Raw genomic sequence first — 24705 nt, forward strand, 5'->3', positions numbered from 1 at the left:
GCCGGCCAGGTGCGCAGACGCGTCTGCCTGTGAGACGGGAGCGCGTTCAGCCCTCGAGCGGGTGCCCCGCTCCGCACGTTGGCAGCTAAAGCTTGAATTCGAGGGGCCCCTGCGCTGTTGGGAACCGGAAACGCTGCGGTTTACTTTGCTGACCCGTCGCCCGCGGGAGGTTGACCGGCCTCTGCGCGACCATCGGCGCCTGCCCAGCCGGTGGAACGCGATCACCTACCTGGACTGCGCGTCCGTGGCGTTTTCGTTGTAGTTCGAAAATCCAGAATAAGCAGTGTTTTGGCTCTTAAGGAAGGTTTTTGTCTGTATTTAAAACATTTAGGCCGTTTTTCTTTAAACTCGGTGGTTGGTCTCCAGCGATGCCCCGGTTCCCCGGCGCCGCGGCTTTGCTGGAACACTGCCCCTGGAACAGGGAGGACGCGAGGAGCACGCGGTTGTCGTAATGATGGGAGGAAAACTGCCAACGGACACATTCGGCGTCTATGGAAAAGGGCCCAGAAACTTCTGGAGACAGACGCAAGCGAGCAGGAGGGAAGCAGGCAAGCCGGCCGATGGGGGAGCAGCGCCCCAGGCCCCCAGCGTCCTGGGGGCCGCGCAGCCGTGGGCCACGTCCCCTGCCCGCGTGAGGAGCCACCTGCGTGAGGAACTCGGCCGTCACTCTCACAAGGGTTGGGAGGCCTCCCTCCTGCGGCGCATGGCGGGGCTGTCGCCTGTCCCGTCTGCCCGCTGAGCTCCGAGGCCAGGGCTCCTGGAGGGCTGCTGGCTGCTGACCGTCCGGCGGCCGCGCCTCGCACACGGCAGACGACGAATGTTCGGCGAGCGGATGAATGGGCGCCGTGACCTTCGGGGGAGCAGCCGCCCCCAGGATGGCTGTGGGTGGGAAGAGAGGTCACGCCGCTGAGGGCCGATGGGGGGGGGGGAAGCCGAGGGACAAGCGTCCGCACGTCTTTGAGGAAACGTGACTGTGAAGGGCGGGGGGCGAGGAATCAGCGGCCAGTCCCACGGGGACCCAGGGCCCGGAGAAGAGCCGCTTGGGCGGACGGACGAGCAGAATCTGTGTTGAGACGAGACAGGGGGGCGGGGGGGGTGGGGATAAAAGATACAAAGAGCCCCGGCCGACGGGCTCAGTGGCGAGAGCGTCGGCCTGTGGACCGAGGGCCGTGGGCTTGATTCCCAGTCGCGGGCACGCACCTGGGCTGCAGGTTCGCTCCCCGGCTCTGGTCAGGGCGCGTTCGGGAGGCAGCCAGTCGGTGCGTCTCTCTCACGTCGACGTCTCTCTCTAAAAAATATCAACGGAAAAAACATCCTCAGGCGGGGATTAGCAAAGCACAAAACTAAACAAAGGGCTGTTTGGGAGACGCAGCCTTTCATGCCATGAGTGCCACTGTTGGAGTAACTGGCTTATTTCAGAGGTTTTTCCGAAATACGACTATAAAAATACCGCGTCTTTCTGCACCGATTCTGTCCTAGTGGCAACCCCCTGCCCTCCCTCCTGCTGCTGCTCCAGGCAAGACTTTTTCCTGGATTTTGTGGTCTAGAGAAGGTTTCTACTTTTATAGTCTCAGTTCCCAAAAGAACTCTGGCCATGGGGAGGCATCACCCAGAGACAAGCGAGGGTACAGAACGGGTCCCAGGGAGGCTGATTAATGTTAAGGTCACACAGCCAATAAAAACCAAAGCCAGGCCCGAACAGAGCTTGCTGGAGACGTGGGGCGGGGAGCGGCCTGTGGCTCCCCTGCGCCTCCCTCCTTCCCCTCCCTCCGGCCTTCAGTTAACAAGCGTCTGCCGAGCACCCACACGCCGGACGCCGACGTTTTACGGTAAAAATCATATAATATTTGCCACCTTCACCGTTCTTAAGTGTAAAGTTCAGTGGAGTTAACTATAGTCACAGGGTTGTGGGACTAATCCCCAGAACGCTGCTCATCTTTTGAAGCTGGAAACAGAATGAAACTCTGACCCCGTGAAACATGAACTCCCCAGGCCTCCCCCAGCCCCGGGCACCCACCGCCTGCTTTCTTCCTCTGAGTTTGACTCCTCCGGGGACCCCACAGGAATGGAGTCAGAGTGTTGGTCTTTTTGTGACTCGCTTATCTCACTGAGCACAGGGTCCTCAGGTTCACCCAGGTTGTAGCAGGTGTCGGGGTTTCCTTCCTTTTTAAGGCTGCATAATATTCCAGTGTGTGTGTGTGTGTCCGTGTGGGCGTGTTTCTTCCTGTGTTAGTTTCGGTAAGCTCTGTTTCTCTAGAGTTTTCGATGCATCTGCATTTTCAAGTTTGTTGTGGTAAATAATGTACCCCAGATGTCTCCGTGGCCCCCTCCCTTTCTCGTGGGGGATGAGTCCGCGGTCCTCTGAGGGGCATGGGTGGTGACTCCCAGCCTCCCTCCCCGCAGCTAGCTGCGCATGAAGTCTTCACCTGTCGCTTTATGGGGCTCAGAACCTGTCCTCAGGCCGCAGGGAGCCGCCACGGTCCCGTGGCTGTGGAGAAGACGGGCAGACTTGCCTGCCAGGAGACCGGCCTGCGTCAGCTGGGGGAGAGAGGACGCTGCTGGCGTCGACCTCCGCAAGAGCTATGCCAGGCATGCGTTTTTACACAGGATGCTCAGAGAGGCTCGGCAGCTTGCCTGAATCACACAGCAGTAAAGAGCCACGTCAGGAATGAAGCCCAGTTTTACCACGCGGAAAGCTCCACGCGGGCGTGGGACGCGGCCCTGGACAGCTTCTGAAACGGACGACGCGCGCAGACTGGGAGCCGTCGCCGGTGTCGCCGGTGTCACCGCCATTGCCATCCTCTGGGTAGGATGCCGGGCCTGGTGGCGGGTCTGTGTTTCATTCGGTGAAGGAGGGCTGAGGACGCTGACAGCTGAGATCCACGGCAGCGTGACAGGCAGACGTGTTCACACGCGATTCCAAACCGCACGTGCGGCAATCGGCCGGCCGTTACCGGTGCACATGCGGTCAGCACGCCGCGGGTTCGTGCCTCTGACAAAGCGCCCGTGCCCCGCCCTGCCCTCTGCGAGCCGACGTTTCCTCCCGTGTGTGCCCACGCGCTCTGTTGGTGGCCGCGGTCTCGTTAACGCGACTCTCCCGGAGCCGGCCAGCGCCCACCGCGGCTCCCTGGAGGAGCTGGCGCCGCAGCCTCCGGGGCCAGTGGGCGGCGCCTGGAGAGCTCGGCGTCCTCTCCCTCCTGCTGAAAAATGCTGCTCGTGGAAAAGGTTGATTTATTGTTATTATTTTATTTTTAGCAAATACTCAGCACCCACTGTGCCGGGCTCTGTGCCGGGCGCCAGAAGACGCAGGGGCATTGGTTCACATCTTCCTTTATCTGCCAGGCATCGCTGGCCGCCTGCTGGGCGCCGCGCCCGGGCCAGGCAGCGGGGACCCGGAGAGGAGCAGGGCCGAGCTGGCCGCTAGGGACTCAGTCCTTCGGGGGAAGGCAGGGACGCCAATGGGTAGTTTCCACGCCGCGTGCGCTGTGCGCGGTAGAGGTCTCGCCTATCCCAGAATCGCACGTGGGCGGAAAGACCGTGCCCGCCTCTCGGAAGCAGCAGCACAGCCTTGGGGACCCGGGCGCGTGGTGATGTGTAGACCAGTCATTCCTTCTTATTCCCGCGCAGTGTCCCCAGGAGGACGCCGCCCTCGATAGACGCGTGCAGCTTGGGGCTGTGGTGCGCATCTGCAAGCGTCAGTTTTTGCGTGAACACCTTTCATCTCTGGTGGGTAAACACTTAGGAGCTGAACTGCTGGGTCACGAGGTGGGGTATGTTTAACTGTATACGAAACTGGCCAAGAGTTTCCCAAAGTTAGAATAAAGTTGACGCTCGTGATGGCAGATAATGAGCGTCGTGGTCGCTTTACACGCTTGTCAACATCCCGAATCCTGGTCCTTGTGGTCAGGGTGCACCGGTATTTCTTTGTGGTTTTAATTCCCTTCCTGCTGATGACTAGTGGTGTTGAGAACTTTTACTTACTTATTAGCATTCATCTATCTTTATGAATTGCCTCCTGAGACTTTCGCCTATTTTTTTTTTTTAAACCGGGTTGTTTTTGAAAATCGTGGCGTTGTAGGAGTCCTGTATAAATTCTGGGTGGAAGATCTTTGACAGACTCACAGTTACACGTTTTGTGACTGTTTTACGTGTCTGCGGCTTGCTTTTCGGCTCATCGATGGTATCTTTAATGAGTAGGGTTTTAATTTGGATAAACTGTAATTGATCAGTCTTCCTTCTTTATATCCATTGCTTCCTATCTCCTGTCTAAGTATCTTTACTTATCCCAGATCACAAAGGGGTCTTTTGTGGGGGTTTTTCCTAGAAAATATGTTCAACTTGTAGATCTGTTATCTGCCTCAGATTACCTTTTGTGTGTGGTGTGAGGTAGTGATTTCTATCCCACGTGGACAACCACCTGTTCCAGTCCTAAATGTTAGAAAACCTTTCCTCTCTCCACTGACTTTGTTTTTTGGTTAGAATCTGGGAAATGATGCAAAACATCCCCCTTGGAATTACGCCACCTGAGAAGTGAGGGTGCTGGGGTGTTTGTATGACTAGTCACCAAAGGATTCACCCAGGAAAGGGGTAATTCTTCGGTTCTTCTCACCGGCTGTGTGCTGGGCCTCCTGCAGGTGCAGAGAAATGCTCTCAGGCACACGGACGCAGGTACTGACCGTGGGGAGCTGACCGACCTGTGGGGTCCGGGCTGGATGGGAGGTATTGGCCCAGCTGCTGTATCCTAATCCTGTGTTACACCACGAACATCAAGATGCTTCTGAAGTATTTTGAATGAGGACAGTCTTTTATTTGCTGCGTATATATCAGCTGAACGTTAAAGGTGAAAGCAGACCTGTCCACAGTCTTGTAACCCTACGCTGACTCCTCATTGGCCCCGGGGGTTCCAGCCTCTGTCCCTCCGACCGATTTTTATATCACGCGATGGTTGTGGACTTTGCACTTTTCCTCCTTAATTTCTACTCGATGTTATAGCCCAAGTGTCTTCCCTGCGACTACGTACCGTTGGTTTTAACAGCCGCGTAACAGTCCATGACCTGGACGCAGCAGCGTGTGCCTGCCGGTTCTCTTACTGGCCGACCACGGGCTCGGGTCTGGTACCTGGTCGTGTATAAAATGGGCATCTCGGTACGGAAAGCTTTTCCCTGTTGTTATTATTAATCCCCACCTGAGGATATTTTTTCCGTTCCTTTTCAGAGAGAGTGGAAGGGGGAGAGAGGGAGAGAGAAGCTTCGATGTGAGAGAGACACAGCGACTGCTCGCCTCCTGCATGAGCCCCGACCAGGGCCGGGATCGAGCCTGCACCCGAGGCACGTGCCCTTGGCCGGAATCGAACCCGGACCCTTCAGTCCTCAGGCCGATGCTCTGACCACGGAGCCAAACCGGCCAGGGCTCCTTTCCCCTTACTTATTTAGTTCTTTGGGGCACCTCGCTCTAGTCCCTGGATTGCTGCGTGAGAGGGGAAGGTGGGTGGGTGTGTTTAGTCGGCCGATGTACACGCAGATGTGTCTCCTGAAGAAACATGTGCATTAAGTAGGCTTGGGATTTAAACCAGAGATGCCGCAGTGAATTGTGTTAATACCTTTTCTAATTACCGAACATCAGTAATAACAAAACCATCAACCGCGTTTGGAGGCAATTTATGGTGTTTGGATTTTGACAGCGCACATCGGGAGCTGGCTGGCAACCCATCCCTGGCGAAATTAACTTTCCGAGACAGTGCGGTTATAAAACTCCCTCTGCAAACCGGGCGTGTAACGTGGGGTTAAAATAACAGTTATCTTCAGAGCCGCAGGACGTCTCCGGTGGACGGCTAGGGTGAAAGGGTTAGGCCTAGTTTCAGAGGAGATCTTAATTAATGATCTGGAAGATCTCGAGGGCGGCTGGTTAATTAAATCCACAGATGGAACTCAGTCGAGAGGTGGTGTGAGCTCTGGGAAAGGTGAAGAGATTAGATGCAGTCTTGCCGTGGCCGAGGAACACGAGGTGAAAGTGAATGTGGCCGTCATCTCAGTCAAAATAACTTGGTCTCGTGTGGATCCAGCATCCGGCCTCCGTCACAGCTCTGTCCGTAGCTTGGTTTGCTCGAAGGGGCCCTGCCTAGGAACAACCTAATAGAGAGTCCAGCAAAAAACAGACCCACAAACACATGGTCAGTTGATTTTGACAAGGCTCCTATGTTACGGAGCCGACCTTCTAATGGGGAAGGGGGACCGGGAATATTCACATAAAACAAACCCATTATATAATATTAATGGTGGTATGAGCTCAACTTAGCCCCTTATCTATCTTTCGTGTTCTTTCGTTGCCACAAAGAGGCAGCGTGAATGGGTTCTGTTCCAATGCGTCGGTTTGTATTTTATGGTAGATAATTGTTTTCTAGTCATGATTTCAAGAGTCTGTTGTTTCCATCTTATTTAAAACGGCCGCTGCCCGGCCGGGCGTGGCTCAGCGGTTGAGCGTCGACCTAGGATCCAGGCGATCAGGGTTCGATTCCCAGTCAGGGCACATGCCTGGGTTGCGGGATCAATCCCCAGTCGGGGGCGTGCAGGAGGCAGCCGATCAATGACTCTCTCATCATTGCTGTTTCTATCTCTCTCTCTCCCTCTCCTTTCCTCTCTCAGAAATCAATAAAGATATATTTAAAAAAAAAAGAAAAGGATTTAAAACGGCCGCTAATCAATTTTGGTGCAGATCTCTTCTTAGCTTGGAGGGACGGTGTCTGGGCCCCTCTGACCCAGCCGTGAAGAGGAAGCTTCCGGGGGGTGCGCTGTCTCCCATGACCGTTTGCCCCCTTCGCCATCCCTCTGAAACCCCGTGAGTCCTCTGCTTGCTGATTGCTGTTCACCCTCCAAATCTTCGTTCTGATGTTGCCGTGGTGACGGCCAGAGCCGTGTTTGCAGCAGCCGGGGGAGCTCGGGTGCTTAGGAAACGCTGGGAGAAGGGATGGAGGAATGAATGGGCTTGAGGGCCGAGCCGAGGGGCTCTGAGGGGCCCCCCCGGGAAGAACCACAGTGTGAGCCGTGAGCACCGCGAGAGCTGGGGCCCAGGCCCCCGGCGTGAGGAGCAGGGTGGGCCGGAAGGAGAGGCAGGGCCCTTGTTCTAGAAGTCGGGCGAGACTTGTGAAGGATGTTAAACAGAACCGGCTTTCCAGCCAAGCGTCACTCGCCCACCTCTTCTAGGTGCCCTGACGCCCCACATCAGTCACCTGTTGCAGATGCCCCAGAGCATCTCTTTTCATTCCAAGAACAAAGTGAGAACACGGTGAGCCCATAGTTAAAAAGACATCTTACTAAGTGTTGATGCCTTTTAAAAAATGATACAAACTTCTCACCCAGCTGGAGTGGCTCAGCTGGTTGAGCATCACCCATGAACCGAAAGGCCGCTGGTTTGATTCCCGGTCAGGGCGCGCGCCCGGGTTGCGGGCTCGATCCCCAGCAGCGGGCGTGCAGGAGGCAGCCGATCGATGTTTCTCTCTTGAATTGATGTTTCTCTCTCTCTCTCCCTCTCTCTAAAAAATACCAATTAAAAAAAATACAATTATACAAACTTCTTAAAACGCACGTCCTACTCTGGGTTCGCGGCGAGGAGCCCTCTCTTAATCTGCCGCCCCCGCCATGCGAAGGTTCCATTGCGAGCGCGTCCCTGGCGCTGCCACTTAACACAGAGAAGCTGGTGTTTCCCAGAGTCCTGAGGTCAGACCTCGAAGGAGCTCATGAGGGTCGTCACCTGTCACGTAGCAGCTTCTTTGCTGAGAAGGAAACCCAAGGACTTAAACCACAGGCAGGTCCTTTTGCTTTCATTTATTATTTGAGCGAAGTAGTAATTACATCTGTTCAAACTGCCTCCACGTTGCATCGCATATCAACCCTGTGATTTTTTTTCTGATTTTCATAATAAACATGTTACAAAGAAGGCAAACGCAGCTCCAAGACTTGAGCACTTGCCCGGAGAGGCACAGCTGGCAGGTGGGGGCACGGAGTCTCCGCCTCGGCTCTCTCCAAATGCCCAGCTCTGGTGTTTTTCTGCGGCGGCAACTCGCCGCGCAGTGAGGACAGAGGCCTGTGGGTTTTCCGGTTTCCCCCTTAACTGACTCAGATGAGAGGACACTCTGTAAATACTTGTTTAATCGCCATTCATTTGAACCGGCTCCCGCTGGATATGAGGGCCAGGCTTCGGGACTGGCCTGGGTCGCTCCTGATGAACTCCTGTCTCCCGGAATTGGCTCCCTCCCGCCCCAAATCCTTGTAATTGTCGTGGGCCACTTGAAAGCCAGCAGATGCCTTTGTTTCAAGCAGCGTACAACAAGCACGCTCAGTCTGCGGGGTCGAGTCTCTGAGTGCATCCTCGCTGAGGGGCCTGAGCTCATCGCCGACTGAGCGCGGCGCCCAGACCCTGCGCGTCCGCCCCGTGCAGACCCCTTACGGAACTGGACTTGGACGCCTTCCGTTCACCTTGAGGAACATCCTGTGAAAAACAACCCCTGTTAAACACGTTCCTCCCTCTAGAGCTACTTTAGATGGGTCACTGTTCAGCACTTTCCAGAAGCCGTCTCTGTGAATCCGGGGAAGAGATTTCCCTCTGGCTTCCGTACCAGGCATAATCATTTTCTTTACTAAACACAGTTGATTTTTTTTTTCTACCCTGATGCTGAATCATGAGGCTGGTCCTGTTTCTCCTTTTGCTGGGCTTTCTGGGAAAGTCAGACTCGTCGGTGGCCGGTGTGGGGCAAGCAGTAAGGTCTTTGTGCGGGAATTGGCCTGTTTTCTCCTGCTTCTGGTCTTTTGAGGTCCTTTTATATTTTTTGACCTGGTCTATGGCTTACATAGTTTCAACTTTATTATATTGTATGTATTTTGCAAGTCACTTTTAATATATATATATATTTTTTGGAACAAGTTAGTAAATTAATGTTTAAAAAAAAAAATAGACACTGGGTTCTTCACGCTGGTCTGTTTCCATATCCAGGCCAGGATGGATGCCTTCCCAGCTCCTGACCTTGTCTGTCTTCAAGGTCATCCTAATTACCCAGACCGCCCCACCGGCCAGCTTTCCCGCAGCAGAGCGTAGCTTTCTCACGGGTGACCCCGTCACTCCCGTGACAGTCTGCAACATGAGAGCTTAATTATAACTGCGGACAGAGCACTGGCACAGAGCTGTGGGAGAGCGCAAACTTCAGAGAGAGAAACAAAAGGCCAATCTCTGTCCTCCAGTCGTAACAGCGAGTCTCTTTGGGAATGAATGCAGAGTCCGTGGCGCAGGCGAAAAATGGGTCTGCAGCAAGAAAAAGCTGTACCCCGAGCTCTTGCCTAGTCATTGCTCCCTCTGCGTCTGACTTTCCTCTTTAGAGTGCATTCCGGTCTGTTCTCCTGAACCTCACGTTGGTGGAATACGCATGAGATACCCTTTGACACTGTAGCTGGCAACGGAGGGTGCAGTTAAATATTAATGTAACGTTGAAATAGTCCCTCAACTGTTAGAATACAAATCGAGCATCTGTAGGAGGCATGTTATGGCCGATTCCTGTCATTTCTTTTGAGCGTCTCAACCCTGCTCTCCAGTAGCAAATGGAAAGATGCATCAGCTCAGACTTTCAGTTCCAGGTGACAGGAGCTTAAGTGAAATAGCACAGTCATGGCAGGTCATTGTCAGGACGAGGTTCAGGATGGAGCGCTCTTCTGCGCAGGCTGAGGCCGGCACCGCCCGCCGCGCCTCGCTGCGTCTGCCCTCCGGCCTGCTGGGCCCTGGGCAGCTCCACCCTACAGATGGGCCTTATCCCCAGGCTGGGCAACAGGATCCAAACAGCCCCTTGGTCACAGCGTCTAGCCTGGCAACCCCGGGAGAGGCGGTTTCCTTTCAACGTGCACGCTGACCCCAGAGGAAGCGGGGAGACTTCCAAGCCCCTGGCCCTGTATTTGCTCATTTCTTTGTTGGGAGGAAGGAGCAGGACCCATCAGACAGGACAGCTCCACTGGGAGCACCTTGGGGGGGAGGCAATGAGTCAGAATCGGAACTGGAAGGCATATGGGACCGACTTTCTACAAGCAAGCGAGGCCTCCCGGGGACTCTTCTTGAACAGAGAAAAACCGCTTCCTCCTAGGAGGCTGTTCCCCCTTGATGCCAAGACTGGGACAGGCAAGAGGACAGTGGTGGGCAGGGAAGTGTGGGACATTAGGTGCAAAAACCCTAAGTGAAACGGGCAGCTTTATTTTTTAACCGTGTCCTTGACGTCCAGCCACTCCCGCGACGCGGCGAGTGAGGCAGCTATCAGGCGCCAGACTGAGCTCCCATTGCCCTGCGGCAGATGGACAGTCCAGCTGGTGCCCTGCAGATGGCCCTGGACCACCCGCGAGCCCCTGGACCCTCTCGTCCCTGCCTGAGCTGGCAGCCCCTCCACTGGCCCTGAAGTGAGGCTGAAGCCAGAAGGAAGGAGCTGGTCCATCGCCCCCCTTTGCTAGTCGGTGGCTAAGATGCTGGAAATGGGGGAATGGGAGGCATCATGACCCCGCAGAGTCCTGAAGTCCTGGCACCGGAGGGTGCATGCTGTCCCTGTGTCTAAGTCACAGTCCCTGTGTGCGCCCGATCCAACGTACCCCTTGTCGGCAAAGACCTCCCCACCCCCCACCTGCTGGGGAGCTGACTCCTGCCTTCCTCGCACCACCCTGCGCCCCTCGAGTCCCCCAGAGTACCTGCAGCCCTGCACGGCAAGCGCCGTTGGCTCAGCCCCCTCTTACAGGGGACGGGGTGCTCCTGCAGAGCAGGGGCGGTTTCTTTGTCCCAGTGTCCCCAACACGTAGCCCAGTGCCAGTCCCAGGGCAGGTGCCCTGTAAACGCCTGGTAGGTTAATGGTTTGGGGCACAGTCCCTCGCCTCTGGCCTTGACTCGGGACAAGTCAAGTGGGACACACAAGGCCTGCAGCGTCTGGGCCACCATTTCCCGCCTCTGGGCCCCAGTCTCTGTGATGCAGGGCGGGCGGGACTGGGTGGCCTTTAAGGTTGTTCCCAGACCAGAATTGCCCGTCCTGTAAGCACGTGCCTGTGACCTCCTGTGGCTCCCTCCTCGGGGCTTCTCGCCCAGGTTACAGAAACTGTGTGTGCGCGTCCCGGCCTGTCCTCGTAACAGTGCTGGGGAGAGTTGGAGATCTGGGGGTTTTGTCCCCAACATGTCTGTCACTGGCTCACTGAGTTGCTCTTCTCTCTGGGCCTCAGTTTCCTCTTCTGTCCAATGAGGAGAATGGCCCGGCTGACCCAGGTCTGATATTCGAGGACCTGAGACTCAGGTGTTGGCCGCCATGACCACATCTGTCGCCGTGATTACCCCTCGGGGTGCCCGCTCACCTCCGCGGCTCTACGTGGGACCGTTTTACGACACTGTGATTCTACTTTATGGTGGCTCAGCACTGTTTATTCTCGGAGCCTGCTGTTGGCTTCTCAGTCCTTAATGTGCCTCAGTGTTCGTTTTTATTGAATTCAGTGCTGTGCCAGTTTCCTGTTGCTTTGGGGGGGGGGCCCTAAAACTTAATGGCTGGCTTAAAACACAACGCTTTTGTTACCTCATGTTCTGTGAGTTGACTGCTCCACGTGACATCAGGGGGACTCCATGGGACGCCCAGACGCCCGAGGGGGCTCAGTCCCGAGGCCGCCTGTCGGTGCTGCGTCACTGGCTGCTCCTCCGAGGCCGACCGGAGCGCCTTAGTTTCCCTTCTCACGGCTTCCCCCGGGGCTTGGGCTACGCCCGCTTCCTAGAGGCAGGAAGTAGAAGCTGCGGGTTCCCTGGGGCCTGGCCACGTCGGTGCCTCTGTCCGAGCCTCAGTCTGCGCACCTGTGAAATGGGGGTGCTGGCCTCGAGGCCGTGGGAGTCCTCTCCTTCCCTAAGGTGCTCTGTCCTCCTTGCTCCCAGGTACTCCTTCCAGGACGAGGAGGACATGTTCATGGTGGTGGACCTGCTGCTGGGCGGGGACCTGCGCTACCACCTGCAGCAGAACGTCCACTTCACGGAGAGCGCGGTGAAGCTCTACATCTGCGAGCTGGCCCTGGCCCTGGACTACCTGCAGAGGCGCCACATCATCCACAGGTGGGCAGACGGCTGCAGGGGGAGCCGGACGGTGCGGGGTGGGTGTGCGGGAGCCACTCCCCCTGGGGACGGGGTGGGTGGGTGTGCAGAGCAGGCTCCCCTGGGGACAGGTGGGTGAGTGTGCAGAGCAGGCTCCCCTGGGGACAGGGGGGTGGGTGTGCGGAGCAGGCTCCCCTGGGGACAGGTGGGTGGGTGTGGGGAGCAGGCTCCCCTGGGGACAGGTGGGTGGGTGTGGGGAGCAGGCTCCCCTGGGGACAGGTGGGTGGGTGTGGGGAGCAGGCTCCCCTGGGGACAGGGGGGTGGGTGTGGGGAGCAGGCTCCCCTGGGGACAGGGGGGTGGGTGTGGGGAGCAGGCTCCCCTGGGGACAGGTGGGTGGGTGTGGGGAGCAGGCTCCCCTGGGGACAGGTGGGTGGGTGTGGGGAGCAGGCTCCCCTGGGGACAGGTGGGTGGGTGTGCAGAGCAGGCTCCCCTGGGGACAGGGGGTGGGTGTGGGGAGCAGGCTCCCCTGGGGACAGGTGGGTGGGTGTGGGGAGCAGGCTCCCCTGGGGACAGGTGGGTGGGTGTGCAGGGCAGGCTGCCCCTGGGGACAGGGGGGTGGGTGTGGGGAGCAGGCTCCCCTGGGGACAGGGGGTGGGTGTGGGGAGCAGGCTCCCCTGGGGACAGGGGGTGGGTGTGGGGAGCAGGCTCCCCTGGGGACAGGGGGGTGGGTGTGGGGAGCAGGCTGCCCTGGGGACAGGGGGTGGGTGTGGGGAACAGGCTCCCCTGGGGACAGGGGGTGGGTGTGGGGAGCAGGCTCCCCTGGGGACAGGGGGGTGGGTGTGGGGAGCAGGCTCCCCTGGGGACAGGGGGGTGGGTGTGGGGAGCAGGCTGCCCTGGGGACAGGGGGTGGGTGTGGGGAGCAGGCTCCCCTGGGGACAGGGGGTGGGTGTGGGGAACAGGTGGCAGCAGGGAGGCTGCAGCGGGCGCCTGACGTTCCTTAGAAGGGACGCTGGTGGAGACCACGGACAGCAGCCCACCTTGGCCCCTGCTGAGCAGCCGCCTCAGGATCGCCTGCCCGCTGGTGACCTGCCCGGGAGGTGGCACCCAGTGTCTGTGCACGGAGCTCTGTGGCCCCCGCTGCCCAGTGCCCTGGCTGGCGGGTGGCCTCTGCGTCCCCGTTCAGGTGCCTGTGGGAGGCTGGAGTGTTCTGTCCCTCCAGGCGCGGGTGCCGTTAGGCGGGAGCGGAGGGGTTCTGCTCGCTCCCTTTCCACTCCTGGGGGCCCATGCCCTGCACCTCGGAGGGTTCCTTCCTCGCTGGCTCTGGGCTCCGAGTCCCGCTGCCTCCTCGGCCCTGGCTTCCCCCGCCCGCCTGTGCGTGGTGCCGCCCGGTCCAGCCGGGCGCTCGGCGGGGCGGAGAGGCTCGGAAGCCGTGTCTCCTTGGCGAAGGCTCCTCCCTGGGCACACGGGCGGGGCTGGGGAGGGGCTCCAGGTTGTTCACTGCGGTCTTGCGCTGAGCCTGGCTCACCTTCTGCCCTGCCCTCGGCTGGGGGACTTGAGAAAGACGAGGACTTGCACCTCCAGGGGAAGGCCGTAGATTCAGCGCACGCTTCTGCATCTCCTTTTTTCTAAAACCCCAATAAAGTGACAGGCAGGTACGTTTGAAGAGTAATAAATTCACAAGGATGGGGAAAGGTAAGGCGGAGACGATAGCACAGCGGGGGGGGGGGGGGGGTTGCAGAGGAGACGTAGGGTACAGATGACTAAGGACACCAGGGCTGAGCTTGTACTTGTCCCTGGAGGGACCGAGAGCTGATAGACCTGAAGAGTCCCGAAAGGCTCAGGAACTGACCGCACCCAGATCTAAGGGGGGGCTGTGAAAAGAGGCCGAAATTGGGTGAATTGTTTGAACGCATTTTTTTAAAGAGTTGCTTTAACGGCCTATACGATATTTAAAAAGTTGCCGAATTAGCATGACGTGTCTTGGGATAAGTGGACGCAACTAAAATCTCACCTGTGGTCTCTTCTTTACTTTATATTTTAGTGGCCCTCTCCCCTCCTCTGTGGGCCCCTCCACGGCTTTCACACATTGCGCCCTCCAAAGCCCTTTGCGCGTTAACGTCTCTCGTGCGGCGTGGCCTGTCTGCGTCTTCGCGTTTTCTCGTCTGTCTGTCCGTGGACTCCGTAACCCGCTAACTCCCTGGAGGCCGGCCTACCTTTCTGTCTGTCCCTGGTGGGGGCTGGTGTGCTCTGCCCCACGTGCCCGCGCCCTCCGACGCTGGTAGGTGGTGGGTCCTGAGACTCCGCGATCGCGGTTACTGCCTGGCTCTCACGGCGGCAGCGACGGCGGCTGCCGCGTTTAACCTTGTCGCCCAGGGCCGGCCATCGTCTCCGCCCTGCGCAGTGTGACCACGAGTCGCCCTTTCCTTTGAAGAAAGAAGTGGGTGGAGGAATTTTCTGTACGTTAAACTTGCTCCTTTGGTTAGGGAGAGAGCAGGCCTGTGACAAAAGCAGTCTCAAGTTCACAGCGCAGGGGAACCAAGTTACCGCTTCCGTCGCGGTGCAGAGAGCAGATCAATCCGGCGCATCGGCCGTGAGACCCGTGCCCCCGGCTTTCCTTCTCACAGCTCGGTGTGAACAGTGCGCGGGACACGCGGCCCGGCACCCGCCTCCTCGACGCCGCCTCCTCTCCATCCTTAGTTGTGGGACTTCCCTTCGTCTAGACTCAGGCGGTGTCGCTTAGTTGTAATTTTGACGTGGTTGTGGCAGGTTCCAAGCACCGCGTTCACCTGCGCCACCGCCTTGGCCAGAAGCCTGAAAGCTTTGTAAGAAGTCCTGAAAACAGACATCACGGGATCTCACTTATATGTGGAATCTACTGAACAAAATAGACTGACAAACAAAGTAGGTCCAGAGGTTTAGATGCGTGGAACAGACGGACAGATCTCGGGGAGGGGGGGACAGGACTAGATTAACCGAAGAACACGTATGCATGTATGTATAACCCATGGATACACACAATAGCGTGGGGAAGGCCTGGGGTCGGGGGGGAGTTGGGGGGAGTGGGGAAAAAGGGGGGAAAATGGGAGACATCTGTAATACTGTCAACAATAAAGTGAGTTTTTAAAAAATAAATATTGGAAACCCCGGGTCTGCTTACCAATTCTGAATAACTGGATGGCCACCCCTTCCTCTGTCCCAAGCGGAAGACTGAAGGTTTGTAGTAAAACAGGGAGCCTGGGCCACAGGACACCAGATCTGCTTCGGGCGAGAGCTGTACTGAAAGCTGCAGGTCTGACTGGGCATAAATACACCAGGTGCTAAAGTAACGCCCCCCCCCCCCCCCCTTCTAGCTGGGCTCAGAGGATGGTGTCTCCAGGCCTCCCTCCTCCAGCAGGAAACTCGGAGGATTTCCACGGGAACGATTTCCACGGGAACGTGAGAGAGCCCAGAGGAAAGACGCTGTGACATCACAGTGTCCCCATGACGCCATAGAGGGCCGGTCACGGCCAGCAGGCCCCACCCATTCACCATAAGCTCCCACCTAGGTTAGCGGCAACCAAGGAGGACCAGACGCCCAGGGAAGCCTGACATGGACATTGAGGTCCAAACAACCAAATGGACACAGAAGGAAAGCATGGAATAAACAAAGATTCTGCCGGGAGAAAGAAAACAAAATAACCGGGATCATTATTTTCAGAGCGACGGGAAGGGTATTTGCCATTGTAAGACAGGAAACGCCGAGTTTCTTTAAAATTCAGAGAACAAACATCGGAGCAGCAACGAATGAGCAACGTGGAAGCAGAAGGTGTGCTGGGAGATGAAGTCGAGGACGCCCCTTACGCAGTAGGACAGAAGGACAGACAAGGTGAGGGAATTCGAGGACCCGCTCCATGACTTCAACATCAGAGAGAGAGGAAAGAGAGAAAGCCCAGGGGAAGCAAGCATTAATGAAATAATTAAAGGAAATCTCGTGGACCAGAGATACGGGAGTTTCCAGGTTGGAGGGCTTCTCAAGGATCCAGTGCAGGGACTGGAAACAGACCCACCTCTGCCAAACTCGAGGTGCAATCAGCGTCCTCGGACGAGCCCCAGGTCCTGAAGGCTGAGGGGTCCGCGTGCCGTGGGGTGTCTCGGGTGCTGGAAGGCGGTGGAGACGCGCCGATCAGTCGGTTGGGAGGTGGCGCATTCTCCCAAGGTCACGGTCGCAGGGAAGGGACCTCGCACACACCTGTTCTTGAGTAGCGTTTAGAAAACGAGAGGAACTCCACTGAAATGCAGGATAATTCGAGAAGGGAGAGGAAACAGAACACTGACGGGCGGGTCTGCACCAGAGGAGCGGGGTGCAGGGGTGCAGGACGTCTCCGGGGCGGTGGTGAAGGCGCGTGCCGAGGTGTAGACCGTGGCCGGTTCTGGTCGGAGTGGATCGGGGGGACCCAGGGAGAGGCTCCTTCAGGAAGAGGGAGCTGGCCGATCCCCCGGGGCCGCCTCTGGCTTCGAGAGATTTATTTCGTTGGTAAGAACCCGAAGTTGAATAGATGAGAAGTTCAGAAAGCAAACTCCACGCGTTCGTGCTCTTCCAGCTAGTACGTATTCAATCGGCACTGACTGTGTGCCGGGCAGAGCAACAGACACCGTGATGCATAAGTACATGGTCCCCTTTCTTCAAAATGCAGATGCTTCCATCAGATGCACTGAGCACCTACTACGTGCCTGCCACTGGGCTCATAGGTGGCCAAGGGAGACGCACGTGGGACGACCATCCAGCTGCCAGGGTGAATGCGGCTTCGGGAGCCGCCGGGCTTTGCGGAGACGATGGCCTCCCAGCCGAGCTTTGCCTCGAGGGGGAAGGGGGCATTTCCTAAGCCGAGGCATTCCAGAAAAGTGTCCCCTGGCAGTCCGCATGTGCATTTTCTGGTGACAGGAGAAATTGTTGCAACCCCCTCGGAAAGACAGTTGGGAACAGAATCAAGCACTTTGCAAATAATCCTACACTTGGGCCCACGGATGTCGCCTCCTGGAAGCGTCTTCACGGCCAGTCTGGCCGAGTCCAGGTTCTCGCACGAGGATGTTTATCCCAGCGCTGCTAAGGGAACCAATAATTTTGAAATAACCTGGAAGAAAGTAAACTGTATCCCTCCTTCTAAGAGACTTGAGGCATTGATAACACCCTTCTATATAATGCTAACTATAGAAACCCGGGACTATCCTGGCCGGTGTGGCTCAGCTGATGGGAATGTTTTACCAGGGTCAGGGCACAGACCCAGGTTGTGGGTTTGATCCCTGGTTGGGGCACATAGGGGAGGCACATCGATGCTTCTCTCTCTCTTCTCTCCCTTCCTCTCTCTATAAAATCAATAGAAAACATATCCCCAGGTAAGGATTAAATGTTTAAAAAATAGCCCTGTCTGGTTTTCTGTGGTTAGAGCATCGGCCCTCAGACTGAAGGGTCCCAGGTTCGATTCCAGCCAAGGGCATGTGCCTCGGTTGCAGACTAGATCCCGGCCCCGGTGGGGGCTTGTGCGAGAGGCAGCCAGTCGATGTGTGTCTCTCCCATCGATGTTTCTCTCTCTCTCCCTCTCTCCCTTTCACTCTCTCTGAAAAGCAATAGAAGAAAATTCCTCAGGTGAGGGGAAAAAATTTTTAAAAAACAAACAGCAATATTGAAAGGTTATATTTATGATCTTGAGAGAAAATGATCGCTTATAGAGTTTCATGACTATGTAGAGAAATGTCTGCTTATTAAACGACTCCAAAGAAGTTTCCTAATGAGCTGCGGTTGAAGGGAGAGTCCATGTAATTTCTCTTTCATTTTCTATTTTGAAACTGTTTTTAATGAGGGTGTCATCCTTTCAATGAGGAAAATCAAAGTATAATTAACTTTCTGCACTAAGGGAAGGTGTTTATCACACATGAACACCATAGTCATGATTTATTTCTGTCTACATTGATTACTATATATATTTATATATGCAGTTGAGCATTTTTATAGAAATGGTGCATTTTTAATACTGATTAAAATTATCTGTTTCTCTTGTATATTTTTCCCTAGGTCCTATTTGAAAACTCTGTAGTTGGGGGGAAAGTGTTCTTAGAAAAGCAAATCCATTTCATTAAAATTCAGAGTTCTAGAAATCATTTTAACATTAATGTTAGCCCTTCATACTTGGACTTGGCTCTGTCCTATCTCATGTCTGTCAGACGTGAGCTCTAGATTGGTGGCTTGGGTTCCAATCCTCATGCCTGCTGAGAGCTCAGAAAAGTGCATCCCATGGGGCCTCGGTTTTGCCGTCCTTAAAATGGGCTTGTGCGAGAATGGAATGAAATGACCCATGAAGACCAAACAGCACAATACCTGTCTGCCGAATCCTGGGCCTTCAATGGGATTCACAATAGAATGGTAATAATCAATAATCAATAAACATAGGCTAAAATTGATAGGACCTATTTTTGTATCCCGGTATCCCCCAACCTCACTCTACCACCACTGCGTCAAAAAATAAACTTCAGTTCTCAACCGATTACAGAGGAAATCCATCAGCAGACCCTCCCCGCCCTGTGTGCTGGGCTCATATCAGCTAGAAAGTTTCAGATGGAAAAACACACACCAAGGACACACAGAAGTGCCATTTAGGAGGGGGCTTCCGTTCAGTTTCGGGAGCGACTGCCACTTCTAGGCATGGAGCTTGGTCTCTGGCCTGTCGCAGGCCAGCTCTGGGAGAATTTACGGCTCTGTGATGATAGAAGGAGTGAGATACGAGAAAATCCAATTTATTCCTTAAAGCAGCTCTTCCATCTCCTGGGGATAAATTATTCCTGCAGTTGGGTGGAGAGTGTTTGTGTTAGATAATAAATTTTGAAATAGGGACCTCAGGCTCAACTTAACAGCCGAGAAACAGGAGTGAAATCGGGGGCGGAGCATGAGGCGGGAAACAGGTTTCTGAGAGGCTGCGGTGGGTGAGTCGAGGCTGTTTTACAGAGGACGGGCCGTGTCGGGGGGTCGGCGGGCGTGTTTGGAAAAGTCAGCATGCGGTGAGGACCCTGAGGTCCCTGAGGCTTCCGCCCCACGCTCTGCCCCGCAGCCCTGACACTTGCCCCGAGTGGACCTCATTCATTCCCGTGGGCGTTCAGCAAACCAACGGAGAGGGCTCAGAGCTCGGGCATCAAGGACAGAGACATGGAGACAGTGAAGCTCCAGCCTTAAGAAGGCTCGATCCCGTGGGGGGAGCGCACCCGTTATTAGTAATTATAGTAATATAGTTACCGTATTTCGGCTCTAACCACCATATGCCAGGATGTATACAAGGTGTCCCAAAAAAATGTGTACACGCTTGTACCAGCTGATAGCTCAGTTTTGAAAATGAAATGTATTTTAATAAACACTGCCTTTACAGTTATTCAAAGTGCATGTATACATTTTTTGGACACCCTATATATGCACATACATATATATACATACATACAAAGTTGCAGGTATATGTACAAGTATATATCTTATTGTAATTAGGTGTAGCCTCCCCTCGCCCTGCCATTTACCAGTGAAGACAATATAGGACTGGAGGGATATGAATCATAAGGCAGGTAGCTTGGTGGTTGGTAGGCAGGTAGGGAGCAAGTATTCTGAGAGTTCAAGAAGTGAGAGATCAGTATGCCTTGTGCCTCACCTGGGCTCGTGGAGGAGCTGGGCTTTGAAGTATGAATGGCATTGTCACAGGTATGGATGGTGGAGATCGTCTTTCCAGGAGGAGGAATTGACCAGGAAAGAGGTTCACAGATTCACTAGCAGACACATTCTCTGGCTTCCTTCCAGTCTTTTTGTGCAGGACCCTAAGTGTAAGGTGATCAGATGTGGGCGTTATGTTGGTAACTCCTTAAAGTGAGGTAGGGTTGTGATAAGGAAGAGAGGAAGATGGTGTAGGTTTCCTGTTTTTACAGGTTGGTGACACCTACTCTGGAACTAAACATTCTCTCTCGTGCTAAACCTGACAACCCTCACAGGTGTTCATTCATTGACTCATTCACCATTCATTTGTTTGTGCATCCATCCACTCACCCATCCACCCATCCATCCATCCATCCATCCATCCATCCATCCATCCATCCATCCACTCATCCATCCATCCATCCATCCACTCATCCATCCATCCATCCATCCACTCACCCATCCACCCACCCATCCATCCACCCACCCATCCATCCATCCATCCATCCATCCATCCATCCATCCATCCATCCATCCATCCATCCATCCATCCATCCATCCAATCCACTCATCCATCCATCCATCCATCCATCCATCCATCCATCCATCCATCCATCCATCCAATCCACTCATCCATCCATCCATCCATCCATCCATCCATCCATCCATCCATCCATCCATCCATCCATCCAATCCACTCATCCATCCATCCATCCATCCATCCATCCATCCATCCATCCATTCCTCTACCCATCTACCCGCCCATTCATCCATCCATCCATCCATCCATCCATCCATCCATCCATCCATCCATCCATCCATCCATCCGCCCACCCATTCCTCCACCCATCCGCCCACCCATTCCTCCACCCATCCACCCACCCACCCGTCTACCCATCACTCATCCACACATTCACTCAGCAGTGACTTACCAGGTACCTACATCGTTCTCGGTTAAGGCTGCAGCAGTGAGCAGCTGATCAAGTGTTTGCCTTCCTGGTGCACGTGAAGACAGACAGACATATGCACAGATAGTATGTCGGGTGACGATAAGTGCTGTCAGGTGGTGCAGCAGCACAGGGAGGACCACAGGCGAGGGTCTTGCTTGTGGCTGCTTTACAGAGAGTGGTCAGAGAAAGGCCTCTCTGATACAGGGACATGTGAGCAGAGAGCTGGAGTGAGGGGTGAGATGTGGCATCTGGGGTGACCTTTCTAGGCAGAGGTGCGTAGGCCCTGAGATAGAGTGTGCTTGGGTGTCTCAGGCCCCATGAGGATACCAGCATGCCTGGCACATCAGGGAGAGAAACGGAGGTGAGGTCGGGGGAGAGGTGAGGCAGAGGGTAACGGATTTTATTAGCAGCGTGGTGACGTGGTTCGATCTCTGCTTCCAGTAGAAGTGCGGGCTGGCTGCTTTGTACAGGGTCCAGCGGCTGCTGTGTGGGTGCGGTGCCGGCGACGGCCCACAGGCGGGAGGAGGGGAGCGGCCCCTGCCTGCAGATGAAGAGGCCAGGCTCTTGCTTAGCGGGGTTGGAAGCAGGTCCTGCCGGGGGTGCTCTGGCTCGGAGCTCAGGGCCCTGGGATGTGTCTCCTGGGTTCTGGGCTGACTTTGTACATTAAAGATGGGCCCCATCCTTGGTGCTGGCACCGTGGCCTCAGCTCAGTTACCATGCCCAGCGTTACCTCTGTTAGTAATTATGATGCGAGGTTCAGGCCAAGACAGTGAGCTCTGTTCAGGGCTATGAGAGGCTCAGCTGCTCTTCCCTGCCGAAGAATTCCCTGTGGAGAAATGCATTTGGCCAGGCGCTCCATGGGGACTGTCCCTTTGTTTCCTTTCTTAATTGATGTGCGTGCTAATTGTGACACGGGGCCTGTTACCTAGGGGGATTTTGCTGTATGAGAGATGTCCCTTTGAAGTGTTTACTCTATTATTTAACACAGAAAAATTCAATATTCATTGTTAATGAAATAATCTTAGTTACTAAGCTGGAAAAGGGAATGACCAGTATTGTAACACGCACCCTGCTCTCCCTGCCCCCGCTCAGCGCGTGGACACTCTCACAGTGTTTGCAGGAGCTAATGAATGAGGGTCCCCTGACTCAGCCCCTGCTGGGGTGTCCCTGTGAAACAGAACCGAGCCCTGCCACTGTGCTTCTTAAAACCGGTCACTGACCCCCGGTGCCTGCCCACAGGGTGCAGTCTGAGCGCCCTGGCCTCCTTCAGGATCTGACCCTTGGTTCTCATTTCACCCAGTAGTCCCATTAGACCACTAGGGTACAGCACGCTGTGTAGTTGTTTTGATCAGTTCTGGGTGATAGGAGCCCAAATCAAGCCAGTTTCAGAAAAGAAGAAATTGTATTTTACAGATTTGCATGTCTGATGTTGTTGAGGCTCAGTCTCAGAGAAACAGAGAGAGCTCTTGCTTTTGGGGTCTCTGCTAACTCTGTCTGGCGAACAGGCTCTCACCAGGGGGCCAGCAACCCGGCTGTCCCCCAACCCCACACTCCATGGACCCAGCTGGACCCCAGCAGTGCACCGCCCGCCTCCCTTTCACCAAATTCTTATATCAACCCCAGAAAAGCCTCTGATTCATTCTCCTTGAGTCCCCTGGCCATCCTTGAACAACGTCTGATTGTCTCTGCTTGAGTCCCGTGGCTGTCCCTGCGTGAATTCCTCTACCCAGGAGGGTGGAATGTTCTCATTTAGCCAACTTGAACCGTGTGCCTGTCTCTCTGAGCCCCATGGACAGCCCCTTTGGGACCACGGGGGGGGGGAGGGGGCAAAAGAACCAGGGGAAGGGAGCAGGAAGCCATGCTGAGCAGGAAAAGATGCTGCTCTAGGGCACACCCACACGTGGACGCCAGGCCTCGTGTTCCCATGCTCCCGGCCTGAGTGCTCTCCCTGGGGAAAGCCGCCTCCTCTGGGCAGCCTCTCCTGCGCTTTCGGACAGCCCAGTCGTTCCCTCTCCCGTATTTCCACTGCCCTGCGTGCGTCTGTCACAGAAATGACCTGTTTCCATAGCCGCCGTCTCCTCCAGACTGTGGGTTCATCCGTCGGGGTCCTGCCGTGTATCTAGGTGCCTCCAGGGCCTAACACGATGACCAGCACACAGTGTGGTCTCGATCTATCCAGGAGGAGTGAGTGAATGAATTGAACTCTAAGGACTCTTAAGATTTCTCTAACCAGACCCTAAATAGAAGCCGTTTTCATTCCTATTTTTAAATCCCTGCATGTTCTCGCCACTCACCTGCTCGTCTGCATTCGTGAGGAGCCGCGTGTTCAGCAGGGAGACCGGATGCCGGGCTGGGGGGCCCTGTCGTGTTGGGAAACCTTCCGCCCACCAGCTGCATGAGAACACGGAGAATTTCTACTCAGCGGCAGCAGGGGATTCTTAACGTGCTCACATGCATCTTTCCTTCGGAGTGTTGAACAGTTAGCTCGGGAGCTAGTCTTTGATGTTGACACGGATCCTTTTGCAAAAAAGACTGATGAGTGAGTCACTGCGGAAGAGGAACTTATCACGAGTGTGTGTGCGCGTGTGGCCCTGGCCTGGGTGGCTCAGTGGTTAGAGAGCTGGCCTGTGTGCCAGAGGGTCGCAGGTTTAATTCCTGCTCAAGGGCACATCCCTGGGTTGCAGGTTTGATCCCCGGCCCTGGTCGGGGAGCTTGTGGGAGTCAAGCAATCGACGTGTCTCTCTCACATCGATGTTTCTCTCTCTCTACTCTCCCCCCCCACTCCTCTCCCTTCCACTCTCTCTAAAATATAAATCAATTGAAAAAATATCCTCACTCCTGGGGTGAGAGGAGTGAGTTATGGTGTGTGTGTGTGTGTGAGAGAGCGAGCGAGTGCACATGCGTGAGCACCGCAAACATGTGCTGCTGTGGACCAGACCCCTGAGGACGCGGATTTCAAGGGCAGGCTATAGACCCCGGCGTAGAACTCGTGACCCGGCACAGTCGTGCTCCCCGATGTTTGCAGGCGGCCTTGGGGAGTTTATGGGCCGCTCACAGCTGTGCGGACGTGGCGTCGCTTCCTGCTGGGTACTCGTTTCTGTCAGCGATGTGCAAACTCAGGTCTTCTCCTAAAAGAACCTGGTGCCGTCAGTGGAAAGGGAGCATGAGAGGCAGCGGGAGGAGCCCCGGTCCCGAGGTCGAGTCCCAGCGGCGCTCTCTCTGGGACGTTGCCTCCGGCCCCTGGGCCTGGGCCTGTTTTCTTCCTCACGGTGGGGATGGAGACGACAAGCTCAGGTTGCTGTGAGAATTAAGGAGATGACGGGCGTGAGGGCCCAGCTTTGGGCGTCCCCTCACTGTCGTCACCGTCACCGGGTCCCTTTGTTGCGTTTCCCCACCGCTTACCTTCTCGAAGGGTTTGCCAAGGCAGATAAAACAGACTGAAATATTTCTTCACTAAAACTGGGTTTGGAACCCGCTGTGCCACTTGCTGTCTGAGTCACAGGAACAAGCTTGTAAATCCCTTCGGTCCTTGTTTCCTTGATCTTGAAAACGAGGCAAGTGGGCATCGCCCCCAGGCTGGTGGTGAGATGCCGTGTAGGAAGGTGCTTAGTGCCTGGGAGGTGCAAGAAGAAGACACCGGTCCCCCACGGGGGCAGGAGGCATGAATGGCCCAGTCACCTGGCCAGGTGGCGACTCAGATGGCATCACATGCTCCTGATTCCCTGGTGGCCACTTAACCCTGTGCCAGGTGCCCTTCTGTAGCACTGAGCCGATCCCAGACACCCTGTCTGCCTGGAGCTTGTGTTCTAGAATGTTCTAGTGCGTTCTAGCGGTCCAGATGCATCGCGTCAGCCCCCGTGTTCACTGGAAACTTTCAGACCAACTTCTACAAATGCAGAGGCCCTTCCTGGACCTTGTGTAAACCCCTCCAGGAGCCTAGCTCTACATTGGACCAGACCCAAGGCCCTGCCTCGGCGGAAAGTGTC

At 55.4% G+C, this 24705-nt stretch overlaps 1 protein-coding gene across 1 annotated transcript in view; it reads left to right on the forward strand.

Annotated features, from left to right (window-relative positions):
- The window catches only part of STK32B (serine/threonine kinase 32B), a 123210-nt gene that overhangs the window by 68178 nt on the left and 30327 nt on the right, over positions 1-24705 (forward strand). Inside the window, exon 4 of the mRNA XM_087828332.1 lies at positions 11917-12090. Within this exon, the coding sequence (XP_087684458.1) occupies positions 11917-12090 (174 nt within the window). The remainder of the gene's footprint in view (positions 1-11916; positions 12091-24705) is intronic.

Source organism: Miniopterus natalensis, chromosome 1 (genome assembly GCF_054644295.1).
Source record: "Miniopterus natalensis isolate mMinNat1 chromosome 1, mMinNat1.hap1, whole genome shotgun sequence".
Lineage (NCBI taxonomy): Eukaryota > Metazoa > Chordata > Mammalia > Chiroptera > Miniopteridae > Miniopterus > Miniopterus natalensis.